The sequence below is a fragment of the Mauremys reevesii genome, unplaced genomic scaffold, assembly GCF_016161935.1.
Source record: "Mauremys reevesii isolate NIE-2019 unplaced genomic scaffold, ASM1616193v1 Contig1, whole genome shotgun sequence".
Taxonomy (NCBI): Eukaryota; Metazoa; Chordata; order Testudines; family Geoemydidae; genus Mauremys; species Mauremys reevesii.
Window position 1 is genome coordinate 2129929 of NW_024100715.1, and position 15458 is coordinate 2145386.

A 15458-nucleotide genomic window follows, 5' to 3' on the forward strand; every position below is an offset into this window, starting at 1 on the left:
TAGTTTACTGTATCTCTGTATGATCATTAACATATGTTCACCTCCCCCCAACCCCCACACTTCCGGCAGTGGGTTTCCTGATCTGCTGAGCTGAGAAGAGCAGTGTCTGATCCACCTCCTTCTCAGAGACTTTTGCAGGAAATTTGCTCAGCTAGCCACAGTCAAACAAGGGGGCTTCTTTCCACTGACAGGTGAGAACTGCAAACAGGCCAGGCCAGAGCGTTAAAGGGCAGAGATGTTGCCTTGCAGATGTCAATGGGTGTGGGTGCACCACAGGCACTTATCTCCCCTGGTGCATGCAAACAGGCTCTGCATTTCCCCCCGTTGATTCTTGCAGCTTGTCCGCAGTGCCTGCTTTGGCATCGGATCGCTCTGTGGGTGGGCTGGGCCGGGAACATCGTCCTGCTGGGAGCTGTGATCGCGCTGGCTGTCCTGGGTGAGTAGCCCCCGGCTGTGGGTTTTGGGCTGCGACCCAGCAACGCTCCGGGAACTCAACACACCTTGTTGGGGCTCAATGCGAGAATCGCTGAGCGGCGGCCTCTGGCCTGGGTGACACAGGAGCTCAGACTAGATGAGCCAAATGGTCTCTTCTAGCCTTGAACGTTGTGCTTCTGGGACAACTGTGCCAGGTTCACAGTTGCAATAAATTGCCTTAGGGTCATTGATTTACACTGCCTGGGGATCTGCCCATCGACTCCCATGGAGCTACGGCCGAGTCACACCAGCTGGGATCTGGCCCATTGACTCCGATGGAGCCATAGGCACCTATGTCAGGGGTGCTCTAGGCCTCAGGCACCCACAGACAAATAATAGGGGTTCAGCACCCACCAGCCACAGTGGTTCGGCCTGGCCCCAGGGCTGGCTGCTGATCAGCTGTTCGGAGGGCAGGGGGATGGGATGGGGGAAGAGAAGGGGATGGGATGGGAAAGGGGATTTTGGAGAAAGGGGGGTGGAGTGGGGGCAAGAAGAACGTAGCAAGGACGGGGCCTCGGGGGGGAAGAGGTGGAGTGAGGGTGGGGCTTCGGGGGAGAGGTAGGGCAGGGGCGGGGCCTCAGGACAGAGCGGGGGTGTATCACCCTCTGGGAAATCTAGAAATCAGCGTCTGTGGATGGAGATACGGCTGATCTACACCAGCTGGAATTTGGCCTTGTCTTTTCTAATTTTTTGCTTCTATTTATCTTGCAGTTGGTCAGTGCCCATCCCAGACTCACCCCACAGCAGCCGTCCAGCAGACCGCTCAGAAGAGCAATTCATGTGAGATCAATGAAAACACACCAGCGTGCAACCGTACACTGGAGGGTTTCCGATCTTACCTGAAGCGGAATTTGTGTGGGGTGGAAAACAGCTCGGCAGGTAACCCCCCCCGGCTCCCCCCACATCCTGTATCCGACCAGTCACTCACTCTCACTGTTACACACCCAGATTTTTACATGTAACCCTTCTGCCCCTCTGAGTTGGCAGCACCAAGGGCCGGGTTCAGTATCCAGGGGTTCCGTTTCAATAACGCAATGCAAAACCGGCTCGAGCCCCCACCCAGTGACCTGGGACAATTACATACCCCCCCCCCCGCGGGCACCTCTAGGAGGCAATACTTCCCCACTCGCAAGCACGGAGTCCGAGTGTAGCAAAATCCTTTTAATAAAGGAGGGAAACAATGCGGCATCACGTTGAAGACACACCACAAACAGGATTATAACACAAACCATAAGCGACAAAAACCCACCTCCAAGTATGTTTGGCAATGTCCTTTCCCCCTTAGGGTCTTAAGTCCAATCACCTCAAAGTCCAACAACCCAAAAGTCTCTGGTCAGTGCCACCCCAGAGTTCAAAAGTTTATCTGCAGAGTTTCCCCCCCCCCAGCATGGGTGGAAATGGGGGGGGCGGGCGCCACACACACAGGGTGTTAAGGGACACCTTACGTGGGCCAGGGCCGACTGCGCCGCCTCTCCGTGGAGTTCTGCTGCAGCCTTCACCACGACTGGCTCCACTCCACCAGCTGTGCCGCTCCTCCAGCCGTCCCCGCGAGCCGCTCCACTCTGCTCACTGTGCCATGGGCTGCTCCAACACGATGCAAACTGCTCCGCTCTGCTTGGGGGTAGATCTTCAGGCTCCCCCACTAGTTAACACAGCACTCAGTGATCTCAGCTCAGCAAGTTCAGCTCTTTCAGTGATTTTAGCTCTTAGTCGGGGAGCTCCAGTGCTGGCTACTGGTCCAACGTGAATTCAGCTTAGCAGCCTCTAGATGGACTCCTAAGGAAATCAAAATTAGCTCTGCTCTTTTGACAGTGGAGAGAGGAGGACGTGCAGTGGGTGATCCAGGCCCTCAAAAGGGGCTCATACCATAAGCAGTCCCCAACCTCTCTCAATTCAGTGGGTTTTGGCACCCATGTCCCTTGTCTAGCAAGTGCTATTTAATTTAGGTTGAGTCATTCCTGTCATAAAGCAGTCTGATAGTTCCCCATTCACATAATTAGGGTGACAGCACTTTATTCCTCCTGCCCCAATAACAAAGAAATTGGGGATCCCACAGCTGTGAAAATAACCATCCCAGGCTGCTGTGTGCTATGCTAAACGGGGTGGGTTTGCCAATGTAAATTCCTGAAATTCCTTTCCCCACTCCAATGCAAATGCTTGGAATTCCTTTGCCCACTCCTCATAATTTACCACCAGATGTCAGGGTAGAGCTCATCCTGACTCTGCTTACATTCATAAAGCCAAGACATCTTTGTTCCCACCCCCTCTAGCCCATTCCTCTTTTCGTAAGCCTCTATAACAGGGGTAGGCAACCTATGGCACGTGTGCCAAAGGCGGCACGCGAGCTGATTTTCAGTGGCACTCACACTGCCCGGGTCCTGGTCACTGGTCCGGAGGGCTCTTATTTACTTTACATACAATCGTTTAGTTCTATATTATAGACTTATAGAAAGAGCCCTTCTAAAAACGTTACAATGTATGACCGACATGCGAAACCTTAAATCAGAGTGAATAAATGAAGACTCGGCACAGCACTTCTGAAAGGTTGCCGACCCCTGCCTATAGTATTGCCAGGAATCTACAGCCTCAGCTGTGACAGCTCGTGGCCAGTCAGGATGGTCAGAGCCCTGGACAGGCAGCTGCAGCCATAATAGCGTAATAAGATTTTATAGTTCTTTGGTTGATAGGTGTATTACATGTGTAGCACCTAGAGGCACTAACTGAGATCAGGGTCACACTGTGCCAGGTGCTGCACAGACCCACAGGGAGAGACAGTCCCTGCCCCAGCTGAGATCAGGGCCCCGTTGTGCCGGGCGCTGCACAGACCCACAGGGAGAGACAGTCCCTGCCCCAGCTGAGATCAGGGCCCCGTTGTGCCAGGCGCTGCACAGACACACGGCGAGAGACAGTCCCTGCCCCAGCTGAGATCAGGGCCCCGTTGTGCCGGGCGCTGCACAGACACACAGGGAGACAGGCCCAGCCCCAGCTGAGATAAGGGCCCAGCCGGGCGCTGCACAGACACACAGGGAGAGACAGGCCCTGCCCCAGCTGAGATCAGGGCCCCGTTGTGCCGGGCGCTGCACAGACACACAGGGAGAGACAGTCCCTGCCCCAGCTGAGATCAGGGCCCCGTCGTGCCGGGCGCTGCACAGACACACAGGGAGAGACAGGCCCTGCCCCAGCTGAGATCAGGGCCCCATTGTGCCGGGTGCTGCACAGACACACCGAGAGACAGTCCCTGCCCCAGCTGAGATCAGGGCCCCGTTGTGCCAGACGCTGCACAGAGACACAGGGAGAGACAGGCCCTGCCCCAGCTGAGATCAGGGCCCCGTCGTGCCGGGCGCTGCCCAGACACACAGGGAGAGACAGTCCCTGCCCCAGCTGAGATCAGGGCCCCGTCGTGCCAGGCGCTGCACAGACACACGGCGAGAGACAGTCCCTGCCCCAGCTGAGATCAGGGCCCCGTTGTGCCGGGTGCTGCACAGACACACAGCGAGAGACGGTCCCTGCCCCAGCTGAGATCAGGGCCCCGTTGTGCCGGGCGCTGCACAGACACACAGCGAGAGACGGTCCCTGCCCCAGCTGAGATCAGGGCCAGCATTGACTGACATTAGCATACTCCCTACTGAGCCCTGCAGCACAGCGCCCCCAGCACTGCACTGGTGCACTGGGGTCAGCAGTGGCTGCAAGGTGAGAGCGCCCCCTACTGAGCCTCTGATCGCCTGACACAGCGCCCCCCCGCTGCCACATTGGGGCATTGGAGCCAGTAATGGCTGTGAAGGGAGAGTGCCGCCTCCTGAGCCCCCCGTTCCACTAACCTGTATCATGTGGAGGTATTGGGGTCAGCACTGACACAGAGCACCCAATGCTGTTATGATGTTGCCATGCTCCTCGGAGCTGTGCCAACGCACTGCACGTAGTCTCACTAACACACTGAGCGGGAAGGCTCCGGGCGACTCTGCGGGGGAAGCTGGTCAGAGCTGGTAGCATGATCAGACCCGTTATTGAGAACTGTTCCATTTCCTCGTCCAGAGGGCTCTGGGTGCAAACTCTGCCCCAGGCACTGGGTGCCGCACATGGACAAGTGCTACTGGCTGTCGGAAGAGAATCAGTACTGGAGCTGGGGCCGTGATGACTGCTCACGGAGGGGGTCTCACCTGCTCGTGATCCAGGACCGGGAGGAGCTGGTAAAGAACATGCTAAACTTCACCTAACATATTTGTGTCCTTGTTAATGAGCGCAGGTCAAGAAACCCTCTTTTATTTTTCTATCAACAAACTTTTGAAAGCAAAATTTTCATTCACAATTTTTCTATTTTTTCACTGGAAAGTTTTACAGTGAAAAGAGCTATTCATCTTTTTCAGAATTTTGACAGATATCTTTTAAATTTATATTTTCAGTGGTGCAAAATTATGGGTTATAAGTATTTTTTAATCTATTTTTATTGCTTTATATTTCCACAGTTGTGGGAAATCACGGGGCAGGGGCAGACACTGGGCAGAGAGGTCCGACCATAACTATTTAATGACAGTAGCTGTTGAGATTCAAAATGGTCAAGTTTTGTAACCATCAAAATATACAAAGTAAAACTCCTTAAATCAAATGCTAACGTCCCAACCGGGTTTTTCTTACTTTACCTCTCTGTAAATCATCATCATCCATGGAAATATTTTTTCATCAGTTTGTGTGTCTACAGTGAAGTCGACATTTACCAATAAAAATCTAATCTTTCCAGGCCTAAATATATTAAATAAATACATTAATAGTAGATCCCAAAGCATTTTACGGTCTTAAAATGATGAAGTGCAAACTGGAGACAAGGATTGTTCAGCTATCACTGGGATGCAGCTACCTCTGGGGTGGAGCAGCTGGCTAACAGCTGTATAACAATGTTGCACAGGGTTTGTTCACTCAGTACAGAATCATGCCCCATATGGAAAGAGGCGCAGTAGCTGGATAACAGTGGAGAGTTTGCCCAGGGCTGAAATGTTACTAATTATTCATTAGAGCTGTGTTAAAAAAAGCCAGCACAAAAAAAAATTGTAAATTTTTTCATTCCAAAAAATTGAGAATGTTTACTGAAATTCATTGAAAATTTGAAATAAAATTAATCAAAATCGTGGTGGAGGGGAACAGGACTGACTCAGTTGTTAATTAGTAGTGTAAGTTATTTGTTATGTTTACAGCACTTTCAACTGGCATTTCAGCTAGTGCTGATTTGTCACTGATATTAATGATCAAAACCCAAACTAGAGATCAGGTCTCATTTGCATCGTGAGCAAAGGAGCCAGAGAATTCCACCATGTTCTGTTCTCTCTGACACCATGTCCATTTCACAGGAGTTCACACAGAATCTTACAGGAAATCGTATTCCGGTGTGGATTGGACTCAACATCACCTCCCCAGGGAGGAAGTGGACCTGGGTGGATGGTTCCCCGTTAAATCAAACACTGTGAGTGTTTCCTGATTAGTATTTGACATCAGTCTGCAATAAGTATATAGGGTGAAATCCCCATTAAAGTCAACGGTAAATCTGCTGTTGAAGGATTTCATCCATTAATTTTACAGTGTAAAGGCCTCAATCTGGCAAACATACATGGGTTTGACTGTCTCATTGCAGTGAATGGCAGTACCCAGGGGAGGGAAGCTTAGCGAATACATAAATGAATCAGGGTCTCTGTTTGCCTGGGCTCATCTAGGGTTACCAACTTTGGTTGGATGAATTCCTGGAGGTCTCATCACATGACATCATCTGTAATTAAAGATTGATCTTTAATTTTTGAAGATGCCAGGGCAATCTTGGAGGGTTGGCAACCCTAGAGGCTCATTGGTCCTTGGCAAAAGTGGTCACTTCCTTCTTTCTGGGTGGGTGTTCCACCCTTGCTCTACCCCGAGGCCCTGCCCCCACTCTGCTCCTTCCCCCATCCTCACTCTGCCTCTTCCTGCCCGCACTCCGCCCTCTCCCCACAGCATCTCCTGCCTGGTGCTGAAGAGCTGATTGGCGGGTGGGTGCTGAGCACCCACTATTTTTTTTCCATAGGTGCTACAGCCCCGGGACTGATTGCAAAACCGGGGAAACAATTTAAGTCTTTTCTTGTTTTTTTTTAATCAACATTTGAGATTTCAGAATTCCAAAGCTGATCAGTTTCAAAACTGAGAAAGTTCCAACTACCTCAATAGTTGGTCTAAAAAACCCAATCCTAGAAAAAAGTCACACAAATTTCATCAAAACTTCCCCATGTTTTAAACTGACATTTGAAACGGACTCAACTTTGCATGTACGTTTCAAAAGCGGAAGATTTGCAGGGTTCTGAAGGTTGGCCTCTCTGAAGGAGCACCCGCGTTAACTTCGCTGCACGTTTCTGTACCATGCACATCTCTCCAAAACATACCAACTTGCTTTATGTATTAGCCTACCTACGGAAGGACGAGAGATGATGGCTGGAACCCCAGCACCCTGGGAGGAAGGAGAAAAGCGGCTCTGCTCCACCTCTGAACACACTGATAATGACTGTCTCCTTCACTCCTTAGATTCGCGGTATCAGGTCCTGCGGAAGAGAACAGCTGTGCTGCAGTCAAGAAGACTCAGATCAAGTCTGAAATCTGCAACACTGACTATAAATGGATTTGCCAAAAGGAAGCTGTGCTCATTTAACCGGCTGGATTGGTGGCCTCTGTTTGAATAGGTGGAATGCAAAATATCGTGTGTCTGTCTTTATTACCACTAACAAATTCTCAGCTGGGGGAAATCTGGACCACTCCAGTAAAGTCAGTGGGGCAAGACTGATTCACACCAGCCAGGGGCCTGGGCCCACTCATTCAAATGGAGCTATGGCTGATTTCAGCCAGCTGGGGTCTGGCCTCATTGACTACAATGGAGCTTCCCTCGATTTTTACCAGCTGGGGATCAGGCTCTTTGGAAGGGTTCTGGATTTACAAAATTATAAAATCACTTCGCTTCTAAAATTGTTTTCAGTGTATAAAAATAATTTGATTCCTGGGATGACGTTATGTGCATTATGGCAGCGCTCCGATCAGGGCCCCCTTCTGCTGGGCACTGCACAGACACACAGGGAGAGACAGGCCCTGCCCCAGCTGAGATCAGGGCCCCATTGTGCCGGGCGCTGCACAGACACAGTGTGAGACACTCCCTGCCCCAGAGAATTTACAATCAGAGCCTGAGATTCCAAGGCCCCTAAAGGTGTCAGGTGTTCAAATCCTAATGAAATACAACTCTTAGGCTCCTCTGAAAATCGAAGCCTGAATGGACAGAGCAAACATTACTATCTACATTTAAGACATGGGGGGAGTGGGGGTTGGGCACCCGCAGGGAAATGAGGAAGCCGGAGCTGTACTTAAGTCCCCTGCCAATTTTTGTGGTTTTAAAAAATGATTGTTCTCGTTTCAGCATATGAAAGATGCACAATCAGGGGCACTGGACTATGGTGCAGATTTTGGCCGTTATACAAAGTGCAGTTAAATGAGCAAAGTAACAAAAATAACTATAAATTCCAGAAACGGAAGGAAAAAGGCCGTAGATTTAAGGCCAGACAGGACCGGTCCGATGATTGTGTCTGATCTCCTGTGTAACACAGGCCAGAGACTCTCCTCCAGTGATGCCGGCCCGGAGCCCAATCCGTGGGGCTGAGCCACAGCTCTTAGACCAACCCACTCGTGAGTCAAACCGCTCACGCGATGGCGAATCCACCACGTCCCTTGGTAAGTGGCTCCGATGGCTGGTTCCCCTCACTGTTAAAAAGGGGGGAGCGTATTTGCAGTCTGAATTTGTCTTGCTTCAGCTTCCAGCCATGGGATTCTTCTGCCTCAGTGTGTCCGACTCGAGATCTCGACTAGAATCCTCTGCCCGCGCAGACTGTGAACAGGTCTCCCCCGAACCTTGTGTGTGATGAGCGAAGTAGAACGACCTCTTTAATGTCACCCGCTGCCCGGCATGTTTGACAGAAGAGCCCAAATCCTCCTTGTAGTTCTCTGAAAGAGCTGCAATTTCTTCAACATCTTTGTAAGGAGACAGCTCTGACCACCTGAGGTAGCAGGTTAAAAAAGAAACCTCCCTCATCTTAAAGTGTGATTCAAAGTTAGCAGTTGATCTTCGACATCTCTGGAGCGCAGCTGACCACAAAAGAGCAGCTGTCGCTTTCCTCAGGCGACAAAAGACTCCTGGCACGATTCCACGGCATGTGTGAAATGCGTCTCTTAAATGCTCATTAGAATTATAGTTACAATTACCAGGCCATAGCCCAGTGCTCCCCAAACTGTGGGGTGGGCCCCCCTACGGAGGGCACAGAGGAACATGTATGGGGGCCTGGGCCAGCCCCCATGTGGGGCAGGCAGGAAGTGCTACACAGCCCCACGCTGCCCCGCCCCCAGCTGCAGCTCCAGCCCCACCCTCCCCACTGGCTCCCGGCCCCAGCTACAGCCCCAATCCCGGCGGGGCAGGGACCAGGTAAAGGGGGGCAGGAGGAGTGCATGACTGACAAAGTTTGGGGACCCCCTGCCCTAGCCCCAGCCAGCATTAACTGGCCCAGCTCCTTTGGCTTCTACCAGCAGGAGATTTGGCTCTAAGGACTCAGTGGAGCTCGGGCCGATTTACCGCAGCTGGTGACAATGAAGTGAACTCTGGCTCCCTCTGCTGTCTGCACCACAGCACATAGTCAGTATTGTACCGTGATACGTAGATAGATCTGGATGTGCCGACACCTCCCCTTTGGAGATACAGGGCCTGAGCCCCAGTTACCACGTTCCTCAGCTCAGGCTGGGATTTAAGTAGTTTTAAGCCCCCTTTTTGTTTCCCCCATTCTGGGTCTGTGCAGAGCTCTGCCTGCCCCCGGTGTAGATCGGAGCAGCTTCAAGGCTGCTCTAACCTACAGTCTGTTCTCTATTGGCCTTAGGTAGCACAGAACAGTGCACAGTGCATTCCGGCCACGTCCTCAATCCAGCCCCTACACCAAGGGGCTGGAAGCAGGGCACGTGCAGGGCCCTATGCCAGCTCCATACCAGCCATGGTACCATAAACGTTTCCTGCAGAGAGAGTTTGTGAGGGTGTGAGTGTGTGTGTGTTCGTTCCAAACAGGAATTAATGGTCAGCTCTGTGATACTTTACACGGAAGGGATTGTTTTAAAAAAATTCAATTTTGGAAGAATTTTGCAAAAACGTCCAGTCCCACCTCTCCAGCTCCCTGGCATCCCACTGGGAGCAAACTTCCAAACAGGCAGGAAGCGCTGGGAGACCCAGCTCCCCCCTGTTAGGATACCGAGGACCTGCGAGTCTGACAACTCCGGCTCCTGAGAAGGCCACAAGGGGGGCTGCTGAGGAGCCAGGCGGGCAGGCAACTAGGTAAGTTTCCATCCAAACTTTTGTCAAAATAGACACGTCCCTGCAGAATGTCTTGATTTTTGATGAATCACCATTTTCCCTGACAGGAAAAACGGGCTGTCGAAAAATTTCTGCCCGGATCCATTAGTGATTGTAACCCACTGGTCAGTGCGGGGCACAGGTCGCTGCCTGCGCCTGCTCCACAGAGGATCGACGTCTGTTACACCCGTCGCTGCAAAGCCCGGCCCTGCAGCTCCAGCCCAGAGCAGCTCACGCGTCTTGTTCTGAATGTAACCCTTCTGCCGCTCTGAGTTGGCAGCAACAAGGGCTGGGTTCAGTATCCAGGGGTTCCGTTTCAATAGCACAATGCAAAACCGGCTCAAGCCCCCCACCCCCAGTGACCTGGGACAATTACCTACCACCACCCCCCGGGCGCCTCTAGGAGGCAATACTTCCCCACTCGCAAGCACGGAGTCCGAGTGTAGCAAAATCCTTTTAATAAAGGAGGGAAACAATGCGGCATCACATTGGAGAGACACCACAAACAGGATTATAACACAAACCATAATCAACAAAAACGCACCTCCAAGTACGTTTGGCAATGTCCTTTCCCCCTTAGGGTCTCAAGTCCAATCACCCCAGAGTCCAACAACCCGAAAGTCTCTGGTCAGTGCCACCCCAGAGTTCAAAAGTTTATCGGCAGTTCTGCCCCGCCCCCCAGCATGGGTGGAAATGGAGGGGGGCGCCACACACACAGGGTGTTAAGGGGCACCTTACATGGGCCAGGGCTGACTGCTCCGTCTCTCCGTGGAGTTCTGCTGCAGCCTTCACCACGACCGGCTCCACTCCACAAGCTGTGCCGCTCCTCCAGCTGACCCGTGAGCCGCTCCAGCCATCCCCACAAACCGCTCCGCTCCGCTCACTGTTCCATGGGCTGCTCCAACACGCTGCAAACTACTCCGCTCTGCCGGCTGATAGCGATAGATCTTCAGGCTCCCCCACCAGTTAACACAGCACTCAGTGATCTCAGCTCAATAAGCGTAGCTCTTTTAGTGATTTCAGCTTGTAGTAGGGGAGCCCCAGTGCTGGTGCACTACTGGCCCAATGTGAATTCAGCTCAGCAGTCTCTAGATAGACTCCTAATGGAAACAAAATTAGCTCTGCTCTTTAACAGTGAAGAGAGGAGGCTGTGCAATTGGTGTTCCAGGCCCTCAAAAGGGGCCCATACCATCAGGTACACACACCAGTCCCCAGCCTCTCTCATTTCACTGGGTTTTGGCACCCATGTCCCTTGTCTAGCAAGTGCTACTTAATTGATGGTAAGACTCTTTGTCATAAAGCAGTCTCATAGTTCCTCATTCACATAATCAGGGTGACCCCACTTTATTCCTCCTGCCCCAATAACAAAGAAATTGGGGATCCCAAAGCTGTCAAAATAATCATCCCAGGCAGCTGTGGGCTATGCTAAGTGGGGTGGGAGTGCCAATGCAAGTAACTGAAATGCCAATGCAAATAACTGAAATTCCTTTCCACACTCCCCATAATTTACCACCAGATGTCAGGGTAGAGCTCATCCTGACTCTGCTTACATGAACATTCCCTGGCTGAACTCCTGGGGGGTCAGCCAAGCCAGCGGCTGTCACAGCTCCACTGGGCCACCCAGCGGCAATAAACACCCAGCTCTGAATGCAGGGACTGCTGCAGGACAGGCCCATCCCCAGGAGTCAGGTGGGGATTCGCACACTGCCACGTAGCATCTGACAAAACAGCACATTTGTTGGGTGAGGAAGATTTAGGAAAACCTCAGATCCTGCAAATCCCACAAGCGAGACAGATTCCCCCCATGCTACTTAGAAAAACAACAAAAGTCGGTTAATATATTACATATAAATATAAACAGAATTCAGCTGCAAGTGAGACAGACACGGTACATACACGTTATTAGACCAAATGCATCACTCAGAGCATTTGCCCAGAAGCTGGGGCCAATTTCTACACACTCAGGGACTGCAGTAGCAACAGGCCATTTACGTTCCTGATACAGCGACAGGGTTTAATTTCCAGTTATAAATGGAGGTAGAAGCAGCGTAACTGACACTGTTCCATCCTGTTACTTTTCTCTCCGTCTGGTTCCCCCTCGTCCTTCCTCAGCGTTTGGTTCAGATGCGGGAGACGAGCCCCACGGTGAACCATCCAACAGCCAGAGAGACACAAACAGCCTTTGTCTGACAGAAAACCCGGTTCATACCTTTGCCGGTGCCCACCCGCCTGGACACAGATACTGGGACCATGACGGTCGGTGTTTACACAGAACTGCTTGCACACCAGCCATACGTGTGTTTCACAATGACATTAGTGACCAGTGACACACACTTGAATGTGAGACCTCACGCCCCAGGCACCCTCGCTGGCCCCTTTGCCAGGTGGCACTAGGGGGTCCTTGGGTCACACTGTGCGTCTATCGTGGGACAGTCCAGGGGTCACCCAGAGAAGAGAAGCAGAACGAGAGGGTCCCCTAGTCACGGTGAAAGATGCAAATGCCCCAAGCCCCATGGCTTAGACCAGTGGGTCTCAAACTTTTGTACCGGTGACCCCTTCCCCACAGCAAGTCTCTGAGTGTGACCCCCCTTATGAATTAAAAACACCTGTTTATATATTTAGCACCATTATAAAGGCTGGCGGTGGGGTTTGGGATGGAGGCTGACAGCTCACAACCCCCTGTGTAATAACCTTGCAACCCCTTGAGGGGTCCCGACCCCTAGTTTGAAACCCTGGCTTAAACCATTGGTTTGCAACCTTTCTTCATTTGCAGAGCCCTACAACCAGGGCCGGCTCCAGACCCCAGCACGCCAAGCGCACGCTTGGGGCGGCGTGCCGCGGGAGGACGGCAGGTGGCTCCGGTGGACCTCCCACAGGCATGCCTGCGGAGGGTCCGCTGGTCCCGCGGCTTCGGTAGAGCATCCGCAGGCGTGCCTGCAGGAGGTCCACCGGAGCCGCGGGACCAGCGGACCCTCCGCAGGCACATCTGCAGGAGGTCCACCGGAGCCGCGGGACCGGCGACCGCCAGAGCATCCCTCGTGGCGTGCTGCCCTGCTTGGGGCGGCGCAATTCCTAGAGCCGCCCCTGCCTACAGCATTTCGAATGGAAGTGCAGACCCCTTTGTAAATCTTAGACATGGTCTGTGGCTCCCCAGGTTCCGCAGAGCGCAGGAAACCACTGGCTTAGACAATTAGAATCAAAGTCCAGTAACAATCTCCTCTCTTTGTTCTCTGGTTCTCTCCGTGACTGTTTCTTACACTTAGATTGTAAAGTCTTTGGGTAGATGATTATTTATTGGTATTACAAGTGACTCTTATCCCCAGTCATTTAACGTTGCTTAACATCACCAATGGAGTGAAGCAGGGCTGCGTAGTGGCTCCTACACCGTTTAGTATTTACTTCCCACTCCCGCTTGAACGTGCGTTCCATGATGTCCGAGGGGGTGTCTGTACTAGCGCCAGACAGGATGGAGGGGGGTTTAACACTGCACGGTGCAGAGCTCAGATGAAGGTGAAGGAGATCATCAGAAGGGACCTGCTGTTTGCAGAGGATGCAGCCCCTGTGGCTCACCGTGTTGATGTCCTGCAACAGCTTATTACCAAGTGCTCTGATTCATGCCAAATCTCTGGGCTAGCGAGAAGCTTGAAGAAGACAGTTATCATGCCCCAGAGCCAGTTCCAGATATCACCGTAGGGGGTATTCGTCTGGATGGTGTGGACCAATTTTGCTACCTTGGCTCTACTGTTACCAGCCATGTAGATCTTGATGCTGAGCTCACTAGCAGAATCAGCAAAGCAGCCGGGAACTTTTGTCTTTTGCAAGACAGAGCCTGGAACAATAACAAATTGTCAATTAAAGTGAAAAGCCGTATTTATAAGACGTGTGTATTATCCACTCTTCTATAGGACTCAGAAACATGGACGACTTACGCCAAACATAGCAGGAGATTAACTAGCTTCCATGTCAGATGCTTGGGTAAAATTCTTCAAAGATGGCAGCAACACGGGGTGACAAATGTGGAAGTGCTAAATCGTGGTGGCATGTCATTTACAGGAACGTTAATTAGTAAGAAAGGGCTCAGGCAGCTTGGTCATGTCATGTGAATGCCGGATTACAGGATCCCGAAGAGTTTGCAGTACTTTGACACTTGCGAAGGGTCTAGAAAGAGAGGCAGGCCGCTGCACAGATCCCGGGATGCTTGCAAAGCTTAGCGTCCTTTGGAATCTCTCTGGATGATTGGGAAAGGAACGCAGAATGCCGCACCGGTTGGCAGAATCAGCTTGTAGATGGAGTGAGGCGTTGCAAGGTGGACTGGATCAAGCTTTGTGATGACCAGAATCAGAGGAGGATTGAGAGGAGCCAGCAGAGGGGGTTTGGGCAGCTAATAAGGATGCCCCGGTTGGCTTCCTTTGGAACTCTACTGAACATGTACCACTGGGAGGCCAACCCAAAACATGCTGGAGGGATTATATCTCCCAGCTGGCCTGGGAATCCCCCAGGAGGAGCTGGAATCTGTTGTGGAGGAAAGGGAGGTCTGGTCCTCCCTACTCTCCATGCTGCTGCTGCGACCCTCACCAGGAAAAGCAGCGTAGAGGAAAAAAGAAAGAAAGAAAGAAAGACGTTGGTGTCATCACTAGGTTCCAGAGTTAACAAGTCAATTAATTAAACGGGGCACTTTTCTGAGTTATTGTTTCAAGCTCTCTGCTGACTCTGATTTGCCAGGGTATATTCAAAACCAAGGAAGCTAGAAACATACTCTTTTTTAAATAAATAAAAGCAGGGATTCTTCATAATTTAAATAATTTATCCACTTCACCTATTAAGGGAATATTAAATTTAAGCCCCTAAAACCTCTGTTCGGTAGCTCCATGGCAATGGTGTTATTGTGCAGTAGAGTTAGTGCAGTGAGCATTGTAAAGATGTTTTTTCAGCCAGGATCTAGAGGGAGCAATGGCTGGAGAGGTCAGATGCTGCACAAGAGATGATGAATGTGTAAGTTCTGCATCCAGTGAAGAGGCTGCATTGGTCCTTTACATGATCTTAGACATTCTGTTTCCTCCTGCGGCACTTGGCTTCCTTCTAGAGCAATCGTCCGGCCACTTGCAGATGAAATGTCTTTCTGAGTAGCACCTGGAGCTGCTGACCCCATATTCGTCCAGGTAGGCACAGTGCCCTTCCCCTCTGACCTGAAACCTGCAATGAGAAGCGGTGTGGGGTTATCAGATGCAGCCAGCTCCCGTTCCTGCTCACGTACGGAGAAGCGATATGGTCCAGTGCTGTACGACACAGAGGAACTGGGTTCTCAACCAGGCTTTGCTACTAATCAACCCTGAGCTAGTCATTTCTACCTATCAATGTCACAGTAGACGCTGAGCGCCTGAAAATGAGGCTCACAGAGAACAGGAAACAGAGGTTGTGAATTTTCTTGCAGGTCTTTCCAGTGTGTGAGCGGACATAGGCCTGGAAGGGAGCTCCTGGGTCACTGCGTCCAGCCCCCTGTTATGGCAGGCAACCCCGGCCTATCGTCCTGTTCACAGACTTCTCAGGCTCCATGTTCTATCTAGTTAGGAGGTTCACCCCACGGCTCCTATGGGGCGGCTGCTTCAGAACC

At 51.6% G+C, this 15458-nt stretch overlaps 2 protein-coding genes across 2 annotated transcripts in view; one reads left to right on the forward strand and one right to left on the reverse strand.

The window, feature by feature from the left end:
- Positions 1-15458, reverse strand: part of LOC120392363 (C-type lectin domain family 2 member D-like) — a 55423-nt gene that overhangs the window by 31437 nt on the left and 8528 nt on the right. The gene's annotated exons all lie outside the window — the stretch shown is intronic.
- LOC120392397 (killer cell lectin-like receptor subfamily B member 1B allele C) lies at positions 153-7195 on the forward strand. Its single transcript, XM_039517132.1, has 5 exons — positions 153-436; positions 1186-1353; positions 4507-4661; positions 5814-5926; positions 7006-7195. The coding sequence occupies exons 1-5, from the start codon at positions 250-252 to the stop codon at positions 7127-7129; spliced, it is 747 nt and encodes a 248-aa protein (XP_039373066.1). The 5' UTR covers positions 153-249; the 3' UTR covers positions 7130-7195.